Below are 23,766 nucleotides of genomic sequence, written 5' to 3' on the forward strand. Positions count from 1 at the left end.
GTCTCTCATGGTAAGATTTCTCTCTGCAGTTCCTAAGCTCCTAAAACACCAGCTAACCTCAGCCATGTCAGTTAGAGGTGTTTGGGTAATCTGCAGCCTCAAAGGGAACAGGGATGCAGTTGCCCATCCCTTTCTTTCTAGAAACACTGTAGAAATTTGCCCATTCCCATTCCAACATCCTTCTAGTTCCCTATTCTAAAGAATTTGGGTAGAGCATCTTCAGTGGTGGGGGAAAAATAAAAAGGAAACCTGTAATACCTTTGCCCCATAACAATGGATGCCTATTTGTCTTATGCCACGTAATTAAAAATGGTTCGTTCCACAGCTAATTGACGTCTCCCCTTGTAGAAGCTGAAGGGATTGGCAGTTTTTGAAATGCATATTCTCTCATTAGAAGACTTAAATTTCTGCCTCACCAGTCATCCCTCTCCACTATTATTTTTCTTCTTATTATTATCATTTCAGAATTGAGGAGCTAAAAAAGTCCCTTGAGAAGACAACCTGAGAGAAAGAGGCAAATCTGATTCTTTTAAAATCCTGCACTCAAGTCAATTACCATGGTAGCTTTGGTCTGAATATACAAGAAGATACCTTAGCTTTCTAATGAGGTTTTCTCGGATGATTTATTGAACTTTAGGTCCATTTCAGATGGCCACAATTCTCTCTTTTTTTGTTTTTCAATTACAATTTTCTTAGTAATTTGTGCCTTTAAAAAAGTCTTAGGAAATTCTCATGTCTCATAGTTTGCATGAAAACCAGATAACCATCTCTTGTACCTGTGGCTTTAATAAAAAGGGAGAAAAAAACCCCATTGTTACAGTGTGATCACTGTTAGTTTGACATCCCCATCAAAGAAAACAGCTCTCCAAGCAAGGCTGTCCTTAAAGCCAGAGACAAGACTTGTCAGTAACTCACAGCCAGAAAAACTAGATTTCCAGAACTGTGATCAGACTGTCAGGGCAGTGCTGCTTCCATGGGGATCAAGCCGAGCCCACCTGTCTGAATTTTTCCCAGACATAACTAAGAACTCTAAAGATGAGCCCCGAGTGAAAGACATCAAACAATTGCATCACCGTTTCCCTTGAGGGATTTGGTCCTGAAGACTAAGAAAACTCTTTTAAATTAGCTCTAATTAAATGCTGTGAATCTGCTGTTCCACCATTCAGAAAATGGATTGCCTCATTGTTTTGTGTATTTTTTTTTTTTTCATGTTACTAACAGAGTGGGAGACTGGAGATTCTTTAAAAGAAGATTAAAAGCACGGAAGGGACCTTAAAAAAAGGAGTTAAAAAAAAAAGAAAAAAAATGACAAGGCTATTCTGGATCCCCCATGGATAAATGGATGGTGGCCCTAGATAATAAATGGTGGCCCTACACATCCGTCAGTATGTGTTGACAGAATCTGTTGATGGGATCACTCAGGTGGTACGCTAGCCGTATTGATTATGGAGTGATACGTATAGATTAAGACGACTACCCGTGCCTTTCACACCACAGTGGCTGACTGTGTATACAGACAAGAACAAGTTATTTTGTATAGACTATTCCTTAGGGGGTGTGTGCAGGGGAGGCGGGCTGGGGGGCTCACCAGACACTCTGCTTTAAGTCGTCCTGACAAAATAGAGTTATTTTAAGATTTACCATAAAGTGTTCCTACACAAAAGAAATGTTTTGTGGAAGGAATTCATGACACCATACAGGCATGTTTCTTTAATTGGAAACTGGATACACTCTACTAAACATTTTATTGGAGAATATATTCCACACTTAGGATCCTAAGAGAAATGCTTTGTGATTAACTGTGATTGTCCATTTATGAAAAATGAGTAAAGGGATAAGAATAAATATACAATTAGGAGGGCAGGCTTCCAATCCTTTATTAATTTTATGCCATTTCCAGCAGTACCATTTCTCCCAAAGATAGTTTATATTAGGCTGGACAGGTAACACCAGACCCAGTCAGTTTGGTGTCCTGTTATCTTTCATTGTTATTTTAACCTTTAATACAAGGTGGGTGTAAATAGAAAGCTAAAGATGCCATATAATGCTGCAAGCAGTTTCATTTGAATATGGGGAAAAACGAGCCCCAAGACCTGTGCTGTTTTTAAGTTCTGAGATAACACTCCTGACTCACTTACAACCAGTGACTTTTGTTTGGTTCTAGTTTTTGGTTCTGTGATGGGTAGATCTGTACACTCTACCAGTAAGTTCCCCAGTAAGCAACATCGACCTCATCTGGAAACTTGTGAGAAATGCACATTCTGGGTCAATCCCAGGCCCAGTAGATCAGAAAGTCTGCAGTGGGGGTTTAGTAATCTCTCTTTAACAAGCCCTCCAAGGTGATTCTGAAGCCCACTAAGGTTTGAGAACCACTGAACCACGCTATCGAATTCGCTCCTCTCCTTGCTTTGCAATCCCAAGCCCACTATTCAGAAACTACAGTCATGACCCAGCACAAAGTATAGTTCAGTGCCTTTAACTCAACCTACTGGCTTTGTAGTTTCATAAGCACAGAGCTCCAAAAAATTGAGCTAAGCAGACATACATAAAGGAAATGGGTGAGTTTCCCCCCTACTCTTCCTTTCTTGCGTATTTAAAGGGCTCATTTCAAGTTCTGAAGTCTGTTAGTAGTCTTTGGGCTTGAAGCAAGTAATTTAACTCCTCTTACCTCTGTGGTCTTCATCTATAAGCACACACTCTTGATGGAATTGTATTGAGTATGAAATGAGACCCGACTCACACTAGCACATACAGCGCCTTTATGGGAATTAGAAACAGGCGCTCCTCTTGGGGGGACCAATTATTGGAAATTATCATTTGTCAGGGCTAACAGTGTATCTTGTCCTAGATTTGGCCAGGAGAGCCCGGGCTGGATTTCTGCCCTGCCTTCTGCCTCCTCATCTGGACACCAGGTGCAAGTATATGCAGAATTCATGAATGAGACAATGTATGCAAAACAGCCGGCATATAACAGTCGCTTTTTATACAGTAGATTACATACCTGACACATATTACACATAAACATACTTTTCTCTGACATATCTGTCACCATTCGTGGAGAGGAGCGTACTTGGTCATCATTGGGTTATCAGTAAAGATGCTTAAACTGCCTAGTAAAAGTTTAAAAAGAATCATACTTCTCAATGCTGTGATGCGTTGAGAGGTATTTGAAAGCATTTCATATTATCCATAATGCAGGGTAGACGTATCTTCTCTGGACCATTAAAAAAAGGAGATCTGGAAAGAAAACTGGTTTCACATTTGCTTACTCAGAAGCCATCCATGACTTTCCTATGGACTGCTGAAATAATTTAAATAGGGGACTGACATTCCAGAGTGAGAAATAACACTTAGATATACATGAAATGTGGAGAAGATATTTCCTGTGTGATATCATTTAGGTGCTGAAGATTGGTTTCAAGTCCTTTTTTTTTTAATTTTTTTTAAAGATTTTATTTATTTGAGAGAGAGAGAATGAGAGACAGCACGAGAGGGAAGAGGGTCAGAGGGAGAAGCAGACTCCCTGCTGAGCAGGGAGCCCGATGTGGGACTCGATCCCGGGACTCCAGGATCATGACCTGAGCTGAAGGCAGTCGCTTAACCAACTGAGCCACCCAGGCAGTTTCAAGTCCTTTTTAAGGGCAAAGGTCAACAGGGAGGAAAGCCTGGACTCCTGCAAAAAGGGGATGAAGAGGGAGGGAGACACAAGAAGAGGAAGAGTGAAGTGTTTGGCTTCTTTACAAGTTCACTTAGGGTCAACCCTTCCCGGAGTTTTCCATTTAAGAACTTGAGTGTCATCACCCTAGGAAAGACCTACAACCCACTGTCATATTTGGTTGTCTGAGATTTTGGTAGTCACTTTTAGCATAGTTTGTTACTACTGATTATCAGGTCCCTGGTGTAAGGAGCTAGGCTCCTGCCTCACACTCACCATTACATATTAAATTGGCACAGTGAAGAATGACTGGGAAAAGCACAGGCTTAAAAGCAACAAATTCTTTAAAGGCTACACTAAATCCATGTGCATCTATCCAATACTAGGTTACAGTACTGCTACTGTAATTAAATGCTATATGAGGAAATGTAACAAGATATGTGGACAAAGTAAAATGCTAACCTAAATAGGATCGTTAAAATGTAACACAGGAAATAAAATTGGAAATCACTATTAGAACACTGCTCATGTTACAAGATGTCAGAATCATGCATAATGCAAGAGTGGAACTGCTTACAGAGACTTTACACAAGAGAATTTAAACTTGCTTCTGTGGACATGAGGAACTACTCTTTGAAGCATGGGCTCTGATGAGATTCTGCCTGGCTGTAACGACATTCCAAGGGAATGTTCTATTTCCATCGGATGCATATTTATTTATAGGGCGCTGAGTGAAGGAGCATTCATACCTTGTGGCAGATTGCACCTCCACCATATTTTTCATTAATCACCTTTCCTTTGGCATCTTCACCATTCTTTATTATTGATCTGTTTTTTGAAACCTCTATGTGAATAAACCTATGATCACAAAATTACCCATTGATCAATGTCAGCAAACACATTCCTGCAAACACAACCTTTAACTCTTTTCTCCCTGAACCCTCATTCCATTTCATCTCTTGGGCAAAGGCCTGAAAAAACAGATGATCCTTGTATTATTCCCTGAAGGTCAACAAATCCAGACTTTGCTAGGTTTACAATGCTGAGCATAAAGCCTGTCTTAAAGAGAATACTCTTCCTCTGCTGCTCAGATTTTAAGTCAAAAGACCTTTCTTGAACACTCGAACATTCCCCTCTACTCTGTGTTGGAGACTGTCGATCACATACTGGTCTTTGTTGTCACATACTGAGAAATCACCTTCTTTGAATACTTGTGCCAAATACAAACGCATTTATCCACATACTAACCTCTCTAATTTGGACATAATTAGAGAAAGGGCTATTTAATTAGCAAAAAGTCTTAAATTATAGATGGCTGATTACTTTTGAGTTCAGAAAGTAATAGCAGGAAATGACTAACAAAGTGTTGCCAAGTACAGGACCTGCCAGGCCTGTTTTAATGAATAGCTAAAGATCACTGAAATTAGCACATTAATTGTATGCATGTAAATTGCTTCGGCTAAGTGCATTAAAATGTTGTTCTCTTTGTAATCATGTTGAAATTATTTGTTTGGTTAGTACACCCTTTTCACAATTATTCATGGAAGACAAAAATGCAAACTTCAACAGAGTCCCTGCCTAAATTACATGCTTCTACATTTTACCGTGCATACCAACGACTCATGGCCCATTTTTTAAAAAACCCCAAATGCGCATCTAACGAAACCCATCTCTGGTTACTCATTTCCTTGCTTTGTGTCATTCTTTCAGAATCCTGTGGAGGACAGGTAAGATCTCAGGCTCCAGATGAAAACTCCCAGAGTGGGAATCCCTTTTCTGCCACATCATTGCTGTGTGACTTTGGGCACAGTGTACAGAGTTCTGAGCCTTAAGATTCTCATCTGCCCTCCAGGATCATGGTGAGGATTAAATGGATAAAATGATGTTTTGAAAAGTTTTCTCAAACCTCCATGATGACGAAAATCACTCGGGGGCGCTTGTAAAACCAACAATTCCCAGGCCTCTCCTCTGAGGTCTCTGCAGCTCCTGATTCAAGGGGAGCCACCAGCCACCCCCAGAGATTCTTATCAGCTGGGAAACATCGTGGGGAAGCACCTGGTTTGTAGTAGCTTCTCCTCGCTCACCTGCGGTGCACTATGTATTGCATTAGTGAGCCAAGAAAAACAAAGGAAATGTAAACTGAAGATACAGAAACCAAAAGGTTATCAGAGCATCCTTGACAGCTTTTTTTTTATACCTCCCAGTGCAGCGTGGTTCGCCATCTTAGAGGGAGAGTAGTTTGCTCCACAGTTGAACAGTTCCATTGGTTCAAAAGACAAATCTCTTATTGCGTAGAAATCTGTTTCTTTTGAAGTTCTGTCCATTGTTCTTGTCTGGTATTTGGAGCAACATGGAACAGGTCTGCTCACCTGAGCATTTGACAGTCTTTTTAAACATTGAAAGAGCTCTCTTATCTCCTTTTGATTTTCTTTTTTCCGAGCTAAATATACCAAGTTCCTTCATCCATTGTTGGTCATAGAACATGGTTTCTATAGTTTTCACATCTGTAGTTTTCACCTTCCTCTAGAGCCAACTTGAGACTACCAGTTTTCCTCTTAAAATGTGTTGTGTGATAGCGTTGGATAGAATGCTATCAATTTCTGAACAGAACAGAATCTAGACAAACCATATTTCTATAAAAGATGCTCAAAATAGATGATCTGAAAAGAATGGTGCACTTAAGTTAAAAGGAAATTTTGACCTCCACTTGTTTGACTTCCTGTGTGACCTTGGATGAGTCATTTAACATTTCCAGGTTCTGAATGACCTGATCTCTGAAGCCAGCATAGCAATATTCCTCTGCCTACTCACTCACCTCATAGGGTTTTTTGAGGATAAAATACAAAAGGAAGTGGTTTAAATGATTATGGACTACTTTTATGACCAAATCAACATAGTTAAAAAGTAAGATATATTTTAAAATTAAACAAAAGATAGGGCGCCTGGGTGGCTCAGTTGGTTAAGCGACTGCCTTCGGCTTGGGTCATGATCCCAGGATCCTGGGATCGAGCCCCGCATCGGGCTCCCTGCTCGGCTGGGAGCCTGCTTCTCCCTCTCCCACTTCCCCTGCTTGTGTTCCCTCTCATGTGGTCTCTCTGTGTGTGTGTGTCAATTAAATAAATAAATAAAATCTTTAAAAAAAATTTAAACAAAAGGAAATGATTTGTCACCTGTAAACTCCATATAAAATAAAATGTATTCAATTTTTAAAGTTTTTTTCTCTTGCTCTTATAGAAAGTATATCATAACATTGGTTCATATCAAGTTCATGTCAATTTAATAAAAATCCTTGAATTTTTTTTAACATAGATGTGGCCAAGCCAGGTTATCTTGCAAACTGGAATTCTGAACTTTACTTTAAAAAAAACTCCAAAAAACAAAAATGCCTTTTGTGCTTTCAGGGTGAGGGTCAATAGCCAGGAGACTAGACTTTAGTGTGAAATCTTAAAGAACTACCTGTTAGGTCTGAAGAGAGAATTGGACATCACCTTCACTTCTTTTGAGTTTGCTGGAATTTTCTTCAGAGAGGAAGGCGTGGTTTGCATAGTGTCTTATTCCTCAATTCATTTAAGAGATTTCATTATCAGTACTTCTCTTTTTTTCTTTTTTCTTCAGTGTGATTTCAACGTCAGGTTTAGAGTAAATGAGAAGTAGGTCTCTCACAGAAGATCGGGGCTTAGATTAATGGGAAAAATAAGCTAATTATAAGCATGAAGAGAGCCTTGCTGATGTTTTCAAATAATTATAGAAACACATTTTTTTTTTGTCTAATGGTGAGAATGAAAAGTAGGATACAAAATTATATACATACGGTGTGATCAGAGGTATGCAAAATGTGTGTGTGTATACCTATGTGCATAGAAAAATAAAGAACACTGGAAGGAACTAAACCAAAATATCAAAAGCGATGATCGCTAGTCAGTGAGAATGCAGGTGTTTTCTTTTTTTGTACTTGCCTGTATTTTCCAAATTTCCTATTATAAGCACATATTGCTTTTATAATCAGAAACAAGTTAGCAAGAAAGTGAAAGAACTTTGCTGCTAGGTAAAAAGTTGATGTTTGTATTAGAAACAAAATTTCATGGATACATTTTTTTTTTTTTTTTTACTGGTGCCAACTCCGGAAGGTGGGAAAAGGACCTTCTTTTATTCTTCTCCCCATTTAATCTGACATGTAGGATCCTCTTTTAATGATCGATTTCAATGAGGGAACGGCACCTGGGGCAACAATCAAGGGAGATTGCATTACACTGTGACAAAATCTTTAGAAACGCTTTTCTATCTGGGCCAGCAAACAGACTGCAACAGGTGTTAAGTCCTTTTTCTTTTTTAAAGTCATTTTTAAGCAGACTTATTACACATTGAGATACACACTGATTATAAAAAAAAATAAAAAACCAAAAAACCAAAAACCTCTGGCCTATTTCTGAATAATATTAGGATTCTCACTTCACATTAATTTTCTGGTCTTTTATCTAAATTTAGGAAGTCAGGTCAGCAGCACCTGATCATTAGAATGAAAGCTCCATCAGAGTAGGAATGATGTTTGTTTGTTTATTTTTAATTCATCTCCGTGTCCTCAGCATCTGGCCTAAGGCCCGACACTTCGTCGTGCCAGCCCAGCAAGGTAGGAGCATGCCCTCACACCAGCTGACCAGGATACAGAATGGAGCTCTCTTCCCTTCCCCTGGGGGGGGCAGGGGGGACAGTGCTTGGATCAAGGACGGAGAAACCCAGAGAAACATGGGTAGAAAGGACTGAGTAGATTCTGCCATCATAGGAGCAAATTGGGGAGGAGCGGGTAGAGGAGGGCTAGGGAATCGCCTGGAATCTCCTCCACGTGGAACTGTGAAAGCTCCGTACTTCGGATAGTGAATAGCAAAGACCGTTGTTCAAGCTCTTTGGCTTGTTGCTGTGTTTTGGAAAGGGATGGGGTGAATTACGGATAGCTGTAAAGTCACTCATAAAAGTTTGAGAAAGGGTTGGGTCAGGGCCGGGGCTGACCAAGGGACAAGTTCGAGTTGGTAGGTCCCACATCCAGAAGAAATAGAGACAGAGACTTTGGCATATACTGTGACTTACCAGAACAGTTGAGCAAAGCAAAGAGGGGCCAGGTCTTGGCGACAAGAAGCTCAGTGTGACTTCAGATAAACCCCCAATTACTGAGCTTAAACTCTGTAACCATCGGACAGAGGTTAGGCATGGCCTGTGGGGTTGAGGTGTGGGGAAGGGCAGATGGGAGTCAAGTAGTGAAACTCTTGAGCCATTTGGCTGGGGGAGGCTGGGAGAAGAGGTGGTTGGTGTAGGGTGGGTGCTAAGTGGCCTTGGCTGGCTAACCTCAAACAGTAAAGCAAACATCCTTTGAAGGGAAGCAAGAAGGGCAGCTTGGTAACCACCACGTACCTGCAATTTGCTGACATGCATAGAATTCCTGTTCCAAAATTCCTCTCCATGTAGTAAAGCTGCCGAGATTCTTACGTCTTCAATTACTGGCTGGAATGTGTGAGGATCCAAATGACTCACTATGAAAGAGCTGAGTTCATAAAGCTGGAGTTTTAAGAGAAAAACCACTTTTGTCCCCTGGGAGTGACAAGGGAGCAAGAGTTCCTAACTGAGGTGCAGAATAATGCACACTACTTTTAATAGGCTTTAGGGTGCCAGCACCTTAATCTAAAGTAGTGACTCAAATGGTGGGATTTCAAGTACTGTGAGAAACTTGTGAGAAATATGAATAGAGGCTTCTGAACTTCTCATGCCTGAGCGATCTGGACAGCTCCAAATTAAGGCTAGATGGGGTTTCCAAGGGATTCTTTACCATCCCTGGAGGGATTTGGACACAGCACAGCTAAATAAACTCATTCAAGGTTCCATTCTGTGCATCAGGAATCCCTTGGAGCTAAAGTCACCAAATAGCCGATTTGCTAGTCAAGTCAGTTCTGTGCTAGTCAAGCTGATTCTTCTTTCAAATCCTAGTCCTCTGGCCTTGGCCCTTTTGTAAATCTGTTGACTTCCTTTTAGTTGGTCCTACCTGCCATCTCTAGATTAATTGTTCCAAAACACTGCTTCCATCGTCGTTTTCTACTGTGAAGTAAACTTTGATGGCTTCTCATGGAACCCTGGGTCTGAAGATGTGGTTCTTGAACCAGCAACATTAGCATTACTTGGAAAGTTGTGAGAAATGTAAATTTGGGGCCCTCCTCCAGACCTACTGAATTGGAAACTCTGGTGGTTGGGCCCACTGATCTCTTTCAACAAACCCTGATTCATGCTGGAGTTCTGAGAATCACTGCCACCGAGTTCTGCAACCTGGTGTTCAAAGCCCTCTCTCCTCTGTGGTCTTACGACAGCGGCCTCTTGGATTTGACACTTCCTGATCCTGCCTTGTATTAATTTTTTTTTTTTATTTGTGTAATCTGGTCTCACCTTCAGAAATGTACGCTCCTCGAGGTCCTGGTCTGTGTTTTCTAGACTTACTGACTTGTAAAATTATAAAGCCGGAAGAATCTGGAAAAACACTATCCAGTCTATTTTGCAAACCTTTGAACAGTACCTCATGCATGGTGGACGTTCAATTAACAATCGCTGAATGAAATAACATGCCCACAGGGGCTGTGGAGGCGAATTGAGACTGCTGAGACTCCAGTGCCATCGCCTTAATTTAGATTGTGCCTTCTGGCATCCTCTAGGGCTTGTGAATGCCTGGGGGAAGCCTTGGCTGCCTTTGCCAGTTTTTCCCTCATGGTCCCCTTGTATGGGCTTTGGAATTTGCTCGCCCAATACAAGGCAGCACAGTGTTTCGAGATACAGTGGCAGAGCAGTTGAATTAAGAAAATAAAAACAACCAAAACTGATGTTGTTTTTCTTATTGCTGCTTTGAGACTCAGCATGAAATATGAATCTGTCATACACAAGAAATAATATCTTGCCTTAATATCTAAGGCATAAATAAAAATTAATTGCAGCACACAGCTGTTAATTATCTGGCTTTGGAGCATTCCAGGAGCAGTTGCTCATGAATACCTATTCAGCTAAAAATCCCTTGCTTATTAGGACATGCGGACATTGACTATGAAGTTGTTGATTGGTTGCATCTGCATAGTTTAGAGATCCAGGCTACCAGTGGTCATTACACTCGTAAGGGATAGGCTGCTGCAGCAGAAATGGAGTATATTTGGCTTATGAAAGTACTCTTTCTCCATCTCATGAATGTTCACACCCCAAAGGGAGATCCTTGACTTCCAAGGATGGCTTTGTGGTGATTCTTCTGATTGCATTGGGCCATAGATGTGGCAAACATTTCTGTGTGTGTCACCCATACCAAATTAATATGATTGACTATATTCCCTAGACTGTACATTATATCCCCATGACTTAGTGATTTTAAAACTGGAAGTTTGTACTTCTTGATCCCCTTCACCTATTTTGCCACCCCCAACCACATCCCTCTGGCAAGCACCAATCTGTTCTGTGTATCAATGAGTCTGGGTTTTGCTTTGTATTGTTTTACTTTTTAGATTTCTCGTTAAATGAAATCATGCTGTATTTGTCTTTCTCTGACTTATTTAGCATAATACTGTCAAGGTCCATCCTTGTTGTCACAAATGGTGAAATTTTATTCCTTTTTATGGCTGAGTGATGTTCCATTTTATATATGTATACCCCACATTTTCTTTATCCATTCATCCGTTGATGGACACTTAGGTTGTTTCCATATCTTGGCTATCATAAATAATGCTGCAGTAAACATAGGGGTGCACATATCTTTTTAAATTCAAGTTTTCATTTTCTTCAGGCAGATATCCAGTAGTGAAATTGCTGGGTCAATTGGTACTTCTATTTTGAAGTTTTTGAGAAAGTTTCATACTATTTTCCATAGTGGCTGCACGAATTTGCATTCCCACCAACAGCACAGGAGGGTTCCCCTTTCTCCACATCCTTTCCAACACTTATTTCTTGTGTTTTTGATACTAGCCATTCTGACAAGTGTGAGGTGATATTTCATTGCGACTGTGATTTGCATTTTGCCGATGGTTAGTGGCCTATTTTTTTTTTTTTTTTACTATAGGTCAAGTTCATTAAAACAAATTCACATGGACTTTCCTAATTATTTTTGTGGTTGTTGTGCTGGGATTTGATTTCAATAAGAGTGCTGCTACTTGTTTGTGAAGTTTCAAGGTGATTATAGTGATTGTAATTTTGGAACTGCTGGCTCTGTTTTCTTGATCTTGTTATTGTCAAGTCCTTCCTGTTCTCCAGTTTTTGCTGAACTCCCCTCACCCCCTCCCCCCCCGTCATCATGATCATCATGACCACAGCTTGTTCACTGAGCCTTCTAGGCTTTCTGTGACCAGACCTGAGACCTGAGATAGAAGTCATTGAAGGAACTCTTAACTCCACACTTTTTGTTCCTCAGCATCGCCTTAGGCTTCTAGTCTAGCCTTTGCCTTACGCCATATTTCGAGAATCATGTATGTCTCTCGTTCTTTGGGTTCAGGATTGACTGTGCGCTGCAATTCTTGCCAAGTTTCCCCAGGTCCTCAAAGAACCTCACACTTGCCATTCCCCCTCTCTCTCGGCCATCAGGGCGCAGCCTCCATACCATAGGCTGACTGAGGCTCTGCTGTCACAGATCAGGCTGTCTGATGCTGCCTGCCTGAATCTTGGTGTCCCTTTTTGCTTCTGAATTCCTTGGCATCACACGGTGCTTTCATATTGAGTGAGCTTCCGCTATTTCATGTTTGCCTCCTGATGCCAGTTTCCTAGCTGCATTATCAGCTCTTACGTGCTGCCATATTTTTTAGCTACTTTGTTCTGCCTGCCAGACTGGACATTCTCCCAGCACCTGCAGCTGGGCCATCCTCCCTGGTGGCAGGTCTAGTTTCAGGTCCCAGAGTCTTCCATTATGACCTGCCCAGACCTGGTGTAACAAATTCTGCAAATGTAAAATATGTCCTTCAGAATGTTTATATTTCAGACACTGTAGTTTAATCCTTTTTACTCCAATTGGGTTATGTTACATTTAAAGAATTACTCCCACACTTTTTTAGTACTCTGTGTGGATTGTGAAAATGGTTGCCTTTCCCCATTTGCAGGTCTTTTAAATAAAATGCAGATGAACTTCGCTTTTAATGAGAATTCCGAGCAAAATTCTTTTGAGAAGAACTTTATATTTTAGGGTGCTATAATCTGATAAAATTGTTCCTGTTTCTGTCTTGATGTCTAAGGCAGGAACTCTGGGCCTAATTATTGTGTTTATTATCCTCAATGTTAATCTAAATATGCAGAGCTGAAGAATGGGCAAAAGCAAAGAAAATCTATGTGTGAATGAGTGTGCATGTGTTGTATTGGAAGAGTGAATGGTAAGTAAGGTAGGTAACAACAGGGGAAAGCAGCTATGTCCATTTGACAAATGTTAAGGGATCCCTGTTAATGTAATAGTTGTTGATGATGTGAACACTTACTATGGTGTATCAGGCAGTGTGCTAAGTACTTGGATTACCTCAGTGAAACCCTCTTAAGTAGGTACTAATTTTTTTTTTTTTTTTTTAGAGAGAGAGGGAGAAGGAGAGAGAGAGAGATGGGTGGGGGGCAGAAGGAGAGGGAGAGAGAGAGAATCTTGTGTGGGCATGGAGCTTGACGTGGTCCTTGATCTAATGACCCTGAGATCATGAACTGAACTGAAATCAAGAGTCAGATGCTTAACTGACTAAGCCACCCAGGTGTGCCAAGTACATACTAATTTTGTTTCCACTTCACATGAGAGAAAACTGAGGTTTAGAGAGGTTAATTAACTTACCTGAGTCCACACAGGAAATAATTGCTAGATTAGAGAGTTCAACCCCAGCAGTGTAACTCCAAATTAGTATCACTGATTATACTGTTTTCCTGTTCTTCACTATGATGTTTCCAGATTATTCTTATAGGACCAGAGAATAGAGAATATAGGAGTAAAATAATTAGCATGTATTAGTTATAATTTTCAAAGGATTTTTACATTAATCCTCAAAAAAAGATAAGGTAAGTGGTATTGTCTCCATTTAAGAAGGCAAAAGAAAGACTGAAACAGTGATTCTCTATTATCACAAGTACCTGTGGTTTCTTCATTTGGCTCTTGTTTACTGTTCCATTGTGGGAGTCTACCACATTATCCTGTTGGTGGATGTTTGGATTTTTTCCAGGCCTTTTGTAGTGTATAGTGTCCCTCTAAACATATACATATTTCTAATGCACATTTTGCATGCCTTTTTCTCAGGTGTATACCTAAGAGTATATATGATAAAAATGACATTTAAGACAGTATATATATAAAAAAAGGCCATGCATGGAGCAATGATGACAGTGTGTCATGAACTGGTAATTTTGATTAAACTAATTCTGTGAACCCGGGATTAAAAAAAATTTTCGGTGAACCTGAAGTCTCACCTTTTCTCCCAAAAATAGTAACCAGGCTTGATGACTTGTCTAGGGCAATAGAGAGGTGGAGCTGGAGCTAACTCTAAGTTCTATAGTTACAGACAGTTCTTAGTCCTGTCCCACTTCTATACATGAACATTATTCTCACCATTCCATTTGGGTGGCCTGAGAACTATAGTCTTCACAGATTTTGAGGAGAGATTATACACCACTGAGTTGCAAGTCTGTTTTTGCAGAAGAGATTTGGTTTTGAGAAATTATTCAAGAGTGTTTATGGGCCCATGGGCCTGTGTGCTGTTAAGCTTGAAATGAAAATGGCTTCGTGGTTTAGTTTTGTGAGGGAACCAAAGCCATAGAGTTATGATCCAGTGCATATAACATTGAAGGATAACAATTTAAAGTTCAATAACTCTTGCCATTTATCTTCACCAGAGGATCTCAGAGAGTTTTATGAGAAATTATAGACTAAGAATTTGGAGAGTTATGTGCAATTTATGGTTAAGAAAGGAAGTGCTAAAGTTTTCTGGAATGTTCCAAGTCTGTCATTAAAGAAGGCATGAAGAGAGCCCAGGATCATTGACTCTTTGGCGAGGAACCCTGGCAGGAATAGATGTGACCAAACGATTCAGTGATTCTGAATGGCTTCAGCTTGCTTTGAGTGACAATATTCCTCTTCCAGGGGCCTTGCTCATTGAAGGAGGACATAGAGGAGTCAGCATGAATTGATTCCCCAGAACCTTTAATAAACGGTGATATTGTGGTGGTCATATTAATACAGCTTTTGTAATATGTTCTCTGATTAGTGTTTCTCCCACTTTAATTGGAATTTTAAGCACCATAATGATGTGAGCCAGCTGAAGTTTTTAAACAGTACAGATATAAATGGTTACCCTAAATTACATTTAGGAGAAACTCTACTTGAACTATTTAGGTTAATAAATAAAGACACCAAATTAATATAGTCTATTTTAAGACCAAAAAATGTAATACTGTAAAACTTTGGTGATCTGTATGCTTTCTGTTGGCCAGCCATAGGATTTTTAATTGAATTACTACAGAAAATTCAGCACAAAATATTATCAGATTTAACCACCCACTGAGTGTGGTGTTATTATTTTATTAGGCTAAATCAAAGGTTGCCGCAGCTCTTTTCTGCACTGACTTTCAACCCAGAGGGGTAAAGTTTTAAAAGGAGATGATGAAATTTTAGAAAAGAGCAAGAACTTAATAAAGGGATAATAGTCACATATTTTCTTCAGAAAATGAAACTATTTCATGGCTACTTTATATGTGCATTCCTAGGCTTTTAATAATTAGTGAGTGTCTATGACATTCAAGTTCTGAAGCTTGTAACTGGCCTGAGGTTGAGACTGAAGGAGAATTGTGGGGGGAGAGAGGTGCTCCTGGAGAAAAGACCCATGTGCAAGCCCAGGGGCAATAGTTTCCACATTTTAAGCGCACTGCATTTTGGCCATATCATCCCAACAGCTCAAGAGATGGGTGGGATGGCAGCATGGCTGGAAGAGTCAGCCCTGCAGATAATCATTTCAAAGCCTGTACATCTTCATCTGGTCATACATGGTTAGGAATGCTCCTCCCCCTTAATCTGTTCTGAGTCTATGTGTCTCCTCTTTCAATTTGAGATGACCTAATTCAGTGGTTCTCTAAGTGCAGTCTCCAGACCAGCAGCACTGCCCAGGAACTTGTTCGAAATGTATATTCTAATGTGCTCATCCAGACCTACTGAAGCAGAAACACAAGGGCTGGGCCCCAGCAATCTGTGTTTTAAAGGCCCTCCATGTAATTCTCATGCCTGCTAATATTAGAAAACAACGGATTTAAATTACATTGATCAAGTGTATGCATTTTTTTTTAATCAAAGAGCAACTTTCCCAATGTCTGATTCATAGTAGGCTCTCAATAAATGTTACCCTGAAAATGAAAATATACTTAATTTGTCACGCAACATTTGACAATGTTTATGATCATATTTTTGTCTTTTTGTTACTGTATACTCAGAAATGAGTACTTGCCCTCACAGATTATTCATTTTCTTTCCTTTTGAGACTAGCTCTTCAGCTTTTCATTTAATATGAAAGGTCATCAAAAAAATTGTTGTCTGATGCTTCAGTTATTTAATTCTCCAGAGAGTCACTGAAAAGCAAAGTGAGTTTGTGCCAATCATTTCTTCCCCATTTTTAAAGAGGGATAGTCACTTCGCTGTCAATGATGATTAGTGAAATTTTTCTCTCATCTCTTCTGCAGGACGAGCCAGAAGTTCAGTGGCCAAGAGTTTGTTGTCTTAGGGCCTCTCAGTTGGCTTCGAGTCTGCTTAGGCAGCGGATTCATCCAACGCTTTAATACCCTCAGCTTTGCTTCAAGTCATATGTGAAAAGGGTGAGGGGGAATCTATCACAAAGAAAGCTGAAGTGCAACAGGTTTCTGAAGACAAATGGACTCAGAGTGTAACATGTGAATTCACTTGTATCATATACCCAATACTTTCTGATGTGTGAAATCTAGGGGAATCATGGGCTCCAGAGTCAGTGAGATTGATGTGGTATAAACCTCTTTCACCTCTGGTCAGGCAAATGACTTCTGTGGGTTGAACAACATCCCTGCATATGAGCACATCTAGCCCCAGGGACAGGTTTCCCAGGTAGGGGCGCTCAAAGAAAGAACCAAGGCCTGGAGTTAGGTATATGTCCTGTGGGAATGAAAATGCCGATTGTGGGTGAAAACTTGCAATGCAGGCATCCCTGAGAGTTTGGGAAGGCTCCCACATGGAGCAGGGTGGGGGAAGTAGGGATGGGTAAGGGGTGCTGAGAATCGACCAGCAAGACAGAGAAGTGTGGTCCAGGCTGGAGGAAAGTATGCCTGCAGGGAGCCAGGGATCTGATTGGGACCTCTTTTGTTAGCTTTCCTTGTAATTCTCATGAGGAAGTGGGTGGAAGGAGGCTCCTAGAATAGAATTGTGCTGGGTAGTGCTAACTACTGCCTGCTCAGCTCGTTCTTTCCCAAGTGAAACCTGCTACTCACGACACAGGCTTTGAATTGGTAGCTGGATGTATGGCTCTTGAGTCCTGGCCATAGCTTCTCAGTTTTGTCCTCCAGACTTCAGCGTGTTTGTTCATTCAGAGAGAGAGGGGTGAATTGGCCTCTAGAGCTCGGGCCCTGGAGGCAGACTAAACAACTGCATTTTGAAGTCCATAAATCCTGACCACCTTGCAGGTGCCAGGCACCACAGAGACACTAGGAATCAAGTGAGAAGCAAGAGTTCCTGCCTTCAGGGAACACCAAGTCTAGTGAAGGCCATAGATCTCTAAACGGCTTAAATTCAATGGGATAATTTTTGTAGGTACAGAATGGTACATAAATTGAATCTGTTTTTGTTTCTTTGTTTGTTTTCTGCTTAAGGAAGTCAGCTAAGCCTTCTAAGAAGAGGTAATACTTAAAGCTAGGTCAGGTACTGAGGAGGAAAAACGCATAGTAGGCAAAAGGAAGAGTGTTTAAGAAAGCACGGTGTCTTCAGGAAATGGCAAGTGGTCTGTCTTCCCCAACAGCATATGCTCTCTGAAGGTGAGTGGTAGACTTGAGGTAGGACAGGAGACATGAAGTCAGATCACAAAGGACCAGTATCTTGTTGGGGGGCCTAGGGAGCAGAGCTTTAGATAGGAGGGTGACAGGTCAGATTTGTTTTCGAAAGATCATTCTAGCTCCTTTGTGGAGAGTGAGGTGGAGGGAATAGAGCCTTGTCAAAATACAGTGAGGCATGATGAGGACCTGGCCCAGGTCCATTGCCAAGGCGGTGAAGAAGCCAGGTTGACTTTTAGAGGCTTGAATTTGTCCAGCAGACTTCTCTTTTAGAGTCCTCGCCCACCTCTTTGGGGGCATCAAGGGCTGCTTCTGTAGTTGCTGCCTACACAGTTGTTTCTGCTGGAGGCTGCAGATTTAACCTGAGCCTGCATTCTCTCGTTTATCCCATGGAGTGTTCTTCTCTCAAAGATTTTACCAAACTCTCCTAATGGCGCAGAACTGAAGCCAATTACAAAGAATTCCATGTTAACGTATTAGTAAGTAAATTCTGTATTTAGATACCATTGTGTGTGTGTGTGTGTGTGTGTGTGTGTGTGTGTGTGTGTGTGTGTGTGAGAGAGAGAAAGAGAGAGAGAGAGATGAGCAGGATAACTTTGTACTTGACATGTAATTTAAGTAGCTTACATCAAATGCTTGAATTCATTCATGAAACTTTTATTGACATTACACTATGTGACGGCCCTATTAGCTTCACTGAGGGGTAACTTAAAAAAATATTAGACTTCCTCTTGCACAATGTACCAACTCTGGTTTATTTTTATAGCTGCAAAATCAAGGAACTTTCTAATAGCATTTGGTTCATTCATTCATTTATTTATTCATCCATCTATTAGTCTGTCAGTCAGCAGATATTTGTTAATCATCTACTTGGTGAAGGCAGAGTAATGATATGAGGAACACATTAGGGGTGGAAATGAAAATAGAACAGAGAGTTCTGGATGGACCTCAGAGTTCTCAGAAAGCCCAGAATATAAAATAACCTCAAGACTTCGGGTACTTAATCTTTAATAGTAGGGTCATTTTCATTATTAAAGAGCATCTTGGGTTAGGAAGTGAGGTTTTAGCTTCTTAGATAACCTATCCTATCTCTGCCCCCATGTTCCTCTGGTAATTACTTGAAACTTTTGGTCACTGGACTGTGCACTGTGTACTCACTAGGCCATGATGATTTCAAGAAATGAATGAGGAAAGTATTTTCCATTACCTGTCTGCAGGGTTTTCTGCTCAGTAAAAAAGGGACCAGATAGTATGCTTTCCTAAGCAGGTGTGATAGAAAATATTCAGTCTACCCCACCCAGTCGCAGTCTGTTTGAAAATTGGCCAGTTTCAGAATTCAGCTACTAGTTGTTTGTGTAAATGACTAATGGTCATCAGAAAACCATCTTAGAAGTATAACACACCCAGATGTATTTTGATCTCTTCCTCCTTTAAAGCCCCTCTTTTAATTGAGAAAACTCTTTCTCATTCTACAGTTGTCTACTCCTTTGTGGAAAGAGCACTTGCTGGGAATCGGGTGACTTGATTTCTAATCCTAGCTAACCTGCTAACTAGTTGTATGGCTTTAGGCCAGGGTTGGCACAGGATAGCCTGCTGCCAAATCTGACCTACCACCTGTTTTTGTAAATAAAGTTTTATTGGAACACAGCCATGAGTATTTGTTTATGTAATTCTTTTGTGCTGCAGTGCAGAGAGGAATATTCGTGGCAGGACTATATCACAGAGCCTAAAATATTTACTATCTGGCCCTTTACAGAAAAATTTGTCAACCCCAACTTTAGTCAGGCCATTATACTTGAGCCTTAGCTTCCCCATCTGTAAACCTAGGGGAATTCAATTAGGTTGTCCCCAGGGCCTATGTTCTTTTTAACATTCTGTTGCTCTATAACTCTTCATACAGAGAAGCCTCATATCAATCATTGTACACTGGGATATAAACCTATTCATATTTATATTCACTTCTTCAATTTATGAAGCACTAATACTGGCAAGCCACTGTAGAGAACTAACAACTCTAAGAGTCTCTGCCCTTGAGAAGCTTATACTCTGGTTAGAAGACAGAGTTACAAGGTTTTGAAGTTAAATTATAATAGAAGATAATAAAGGATAACATCAAAATGAGTGAGGATGACTAAATGAGTTCAGAGGAGAGAGATCATTATGGGCTGAGATGATAAGGGAAAACCTATAGGGGAAAGTGGCATGTTTTTAAGAATAGTCATCCCCATGGCCCCATAAAATATTGGATCTAGTGTCCTTCTAAAGCAGTAGTTTTCAGGTTTTAGAGTACATATTTTAGAGTGTAGGTTCCCTGGGAGAAAATACAAATTCCTGCAACCCAGCTTTAGTTTAGAGGTTCTGACTGTAGGTCTGGGGTACATCCCAGAAATCTGTTTTTTCAAAGAGCACCCCCTGGTGATTCTGATATACATGGAGAATTTTCTTACTTTTAAAAATATTGCTTTGGAAATTGGTTAAGTTGCTAAATACTGTTTCTGTTGAGGAATTCATGTTATGTTTGGCAGAGTCTTATTAAATCCTACATTTTCTGTGAGTAGGAGGAACTCCACTATCAATGGAGCAATTACTTCAATGATCTTCTCTCTCCTTTTAGGAAATCTGTGATCTCCCAGGCCAAGAACAAACTGAGGAGTATCTCTGAAAGCCATTGAATTCCTTAGAGAAGTCCAGAGAGAAATCTGAGATCAGTATAATATTGTGTCTGTGATAGCTGAGGATAAATTATTGGAAAGGGTCAGGGTACTAACTACTTCATTTTGCATTTGACTCTTGGTCCTTTTGTTGTGAGCTTTTTGTTCATGCAAAGCTGGCTGGGGTCCGCCTAGTGGGTCAAAAAAAAACCCTCAATGAGAGGTTGGGAATCTCCAATCTCCATCCCAAAACATGTCACTGATGACTTGAACATATCACCAGATACTCAAGATACTGAGGAGACCTTCCACCTATGGGAGAATGACCCTTGGAAGAGAAATTTGGAATCATCATCAGAGCCATTGGAGGGGACATCTGAGAGTCAAATAGGTGATATTTCACAGGATCCTGTCATGCCTCCAGTCCAGAGGAGAAAGTTAGATCCACTTCCAAAAAAGCATAGAAATCTTAGGAAGGCCATAAGGACAAGGAGAATGAGGAAGAGCAAGAGGAAGGAGAAAGTGGAGACCCACTGCCCCCCGATACTTCCAGCACCTTTGGTACCACCACAAAGTGAAGATGAGGTGGTAGATGCGAAGCCGACCATCCTCAGTGCTCAGGAAGACGATCCTGACCTTCCCAGTGAGGTAAGGATGAGGCGTGGGGTGTCAAAATTCTGGGCTTGCCACATTTTCCTAGGAAAAATAATGACACCTCTTCTCCTGCAGTGAGAGGAGGTGGGGATAAAGAGCTTGAGGAACAAACTGGGATCATTGGGCCCAGATAGAGCATGAACTGGCTTAGAGGGTGATGCCCTCTCTGTGTATGTGTGTTGGCATTGAGGGCTTTAACTTCTTTCTTCTGCTTGCAGGCCCAATTACAGAGTCAGCAGGAGGAGGGTTCCTGTGTGATGCATCAGGAGTGTCCAATCCAGCCCTGTGAGCTCCCAGTGTCCCCGGAGCCTGGGTCCTCTTCTCCTGCAGTGACATCCTTGGCATCACCACCACTCTGCTTTGGTCGCTTCTTAAGCTGTGTCTGGCAGACCTTCTCGAGGTCTCGGAAGTGGAAGCCCTCCAGAAGACAGGGCACTGAGCTGGTGGAGGCTGGAGGTGATGCTAAGTCTTTGAGACCTGGCCTGCTGAGGGATCTGGGCAAAAACAGAGTGCAGCCTCATGAGGGCCTGTAGCAAGTTGATACCAATACAGGCTCTCCCTGTGTTGAGTTTTATAGCTTTCTCCATATTGTTGTTCCCTTTGGTTGTGTTCTTGTTTATGGAAAAGAGAGCTGCTTTTATGCTGAGATCCTTAAGCCTAAAGAAGCGACAAAAGCAAAGTAACTTTGAAGTTTTTAACACTTTACCCCAGTAGTGGGATTGCTTCCTACTTCCTCCTATTAGGCTGAAGTAGCATTCACTCTGGAGCAGTGGTTCCCAAAAGTCATGTGGGTGTCGCTCATGTCTTCAGTTAGCTCAAGTCTCACTACCTTCTGTGAGGATGGAAGCCATACCATCCCATCATCCTGAGTAATGTTTCCAGATATCAGCCACCAAGTGGAGACATCTCATGTCCAGCTCCTCTCATTGTCTTTGGCTAGAGATTCCTTTTGAATTCTTCATCCTCAGTACTTTGTTGAACTTCTGCCACCTTCTGCTTGATTTAGATATGCCTCAGGGAATGATGGTTGCTACATTTCTTGGCCAGGGTAACACTACCACCTCCTCCATCTCTAATTGTTGTTTGGTTTTCTTTTTGTCACTTGTTAGTAAGCTATCTGGCTCTTTCTTCTGAATGTACCTCTGGTGTTCTCTAGCCATACGTATTAAAAAACCTAGTCACATAAGGTAATGGGCTCCTTCCTTGTTATTCTTTAGCCAGACTCTCAGAATCCCAAGTTCTTCTGAGAACCCTAAAGAAAATAAGTACTTAAAGTTTAAGATTGTTTCATTTCCCCATTGTTGTCTCAGCATACTAGGTTAATCCTCTTCCCAGGATGTACACTAAGAGTTTAAATTAATTGTATATCCTACTTTGAGAGGGTAGGTTTAAGAAGAGTTTGAGAGTTTCACTGTAGCTTTAATTACTTGTTATTATTTTTATTTCCTACTTGTCCCTGTTTCCAAATTCATATAAGAATAATAAATAAAAGTATAAGTAGAAATAAATGTATAAAGTATCTGCATTAGAAGGAAATTGTATACTTTATTGTCTTCCTTCCTTAGGACTGACCCTGATGGTTACCACACTAGAATTAGAGAATATAACCAATGTGTTTGTTTTGTGCTTTCTTGCCTGGAATAGGGCTTTGTAGTGTTGGAAGAATGAAGTTGGGAAGGGAATAGAATGACATGCAGGAGCAGTGGTAAAGATTCTTAAGGCTGCCTTGGGGGTAATTGGTAAAAATTGCCCTGGAAGAAGTCTTGTGATGTGGTGAGGATCTCAAGTTGGAATGAGGAATTTTGTAAAATGTTATACTCTGTGCTTGGAGTAAAATGGGACAGCTTTCTCAAGTCAGTCATGCTTTGATACCTTTAGTTGTCTAAAGAATGGTTGATTGTTTAGAGAGTATGGAATTTTAATAGAGCTAATTGAGCATTATAAATGGGCTCAAGCTATTACATGAAATTTCAAATTATCTAGAGTATATTTATGCACCTATTTTCTCAATGTAATATAAGAAACGTACTGCCAGGCAAGGCATAATGTATGAAAAGTCCTCTGTCATGGAGACTATTATTAAAAGCTCAAAGGAAGGTAGATATTAGCATTGCCATTAATGCTTTGTTATTGTTTCTTATCATAAGGTGTTTCAGGATGAGCTGTTCTATCATAGAAAAACTGTTCATTCCAGCCTGGTTAACCATATGTCACTCCCATCTACAATGCTGATTTTCATATAAAGTTTATTTATTCCAAATTTAGACTACAGACTGACTTGAGAAAGCTGTCCCATTTTACTCCAAGCACAGATAAGGGAAGATCTGGATAAGCACTTAGTTTTGAAACTCTTTTGCTCATATGTCTCGACCACTTGACCACAAACAGGGGGAAAAGATGTCCATGTCTCCCCTGCTGCATTTGTAAAGAAGAAAGTATGTGTTCCCAGGTTTCACATTCTGTGTTGCTGTCTTTATAGCTTGAATTATTAAACATGGTTTATGTCTTTAAATAAAGTTGTTTTTGCAAAATATATTTAGAAAAATAGTAAATCTGTATCAAAGTAAAAACAAATTAAAAATAAAACCTACCACTATTGGTGAGAGATAAAGCTTAGGAGTCATTTAAAAAAAAAATATTTCCCCACAAGGCAGATAAACAGATACTGTCAATGTGTTGTAAACAGAAATACTTGACAAGTATAAAGATGATCATATTTAATGTATTTCGTTGCCTTTTTTTCTCATGGGAACTCACACAACTAGGTAGGTGGCAGGGATGCTCATTGCTACAAGTTGA

General features: G+C 40.5%; 1 protein-coding gene across 5 annotated transcripts in view; it reads left to right on the plus strand.

The window, feature by feature from the left end:
- The window catches only part of LOC113917668, a 58,213-nt gene extending 34,714 nt beyond the window's left edge, over positions 1–23,499 (plus strand). For 4 of the 5 annotated variants that reach the window (XM_027585570.1, XM_027585569.1, XM_027585571.1 and 1 more), the window contains 2 exons: positions 20,277–20,961; positions 21,186–23,499. In XM_027585570.1, the coding sequence (XP_027441371.1) occupies positions 20,530–20,961; positions 21,186–21,500 (747 nt within the window). In that variant the 5' untranslated portion in view covers positions 20,277–20,529 and the 3' untranslated portion in view covers positions 21,501–23,499. The remainder of the gene's footprint in view (positions 1–20,276; positions 20,962–21,185) is intronic. The other variant, XM_035729271.1, reaches the window with a different exon arrangement.
- Positions 23,500–23,766: the final 267 nt, after the last annotated feature.

The sequence above is a fragment of the Zalophus californianus genome, chromosome 1 (assembly GCF_009762305.2).
Source record: "Zalophus californianus isolate mZalCal1 chromosome 1, mZalCal1.pri.v2, whole genome shotgun sequence".
In the NCBI taxonomy this organism is placed as follows: domain Eukaryota; kingdom Metazoa; phylum Chordata; class Mammalia; order Carnivora; family Otariidae; genus Zalophus; species Zalophus californianus.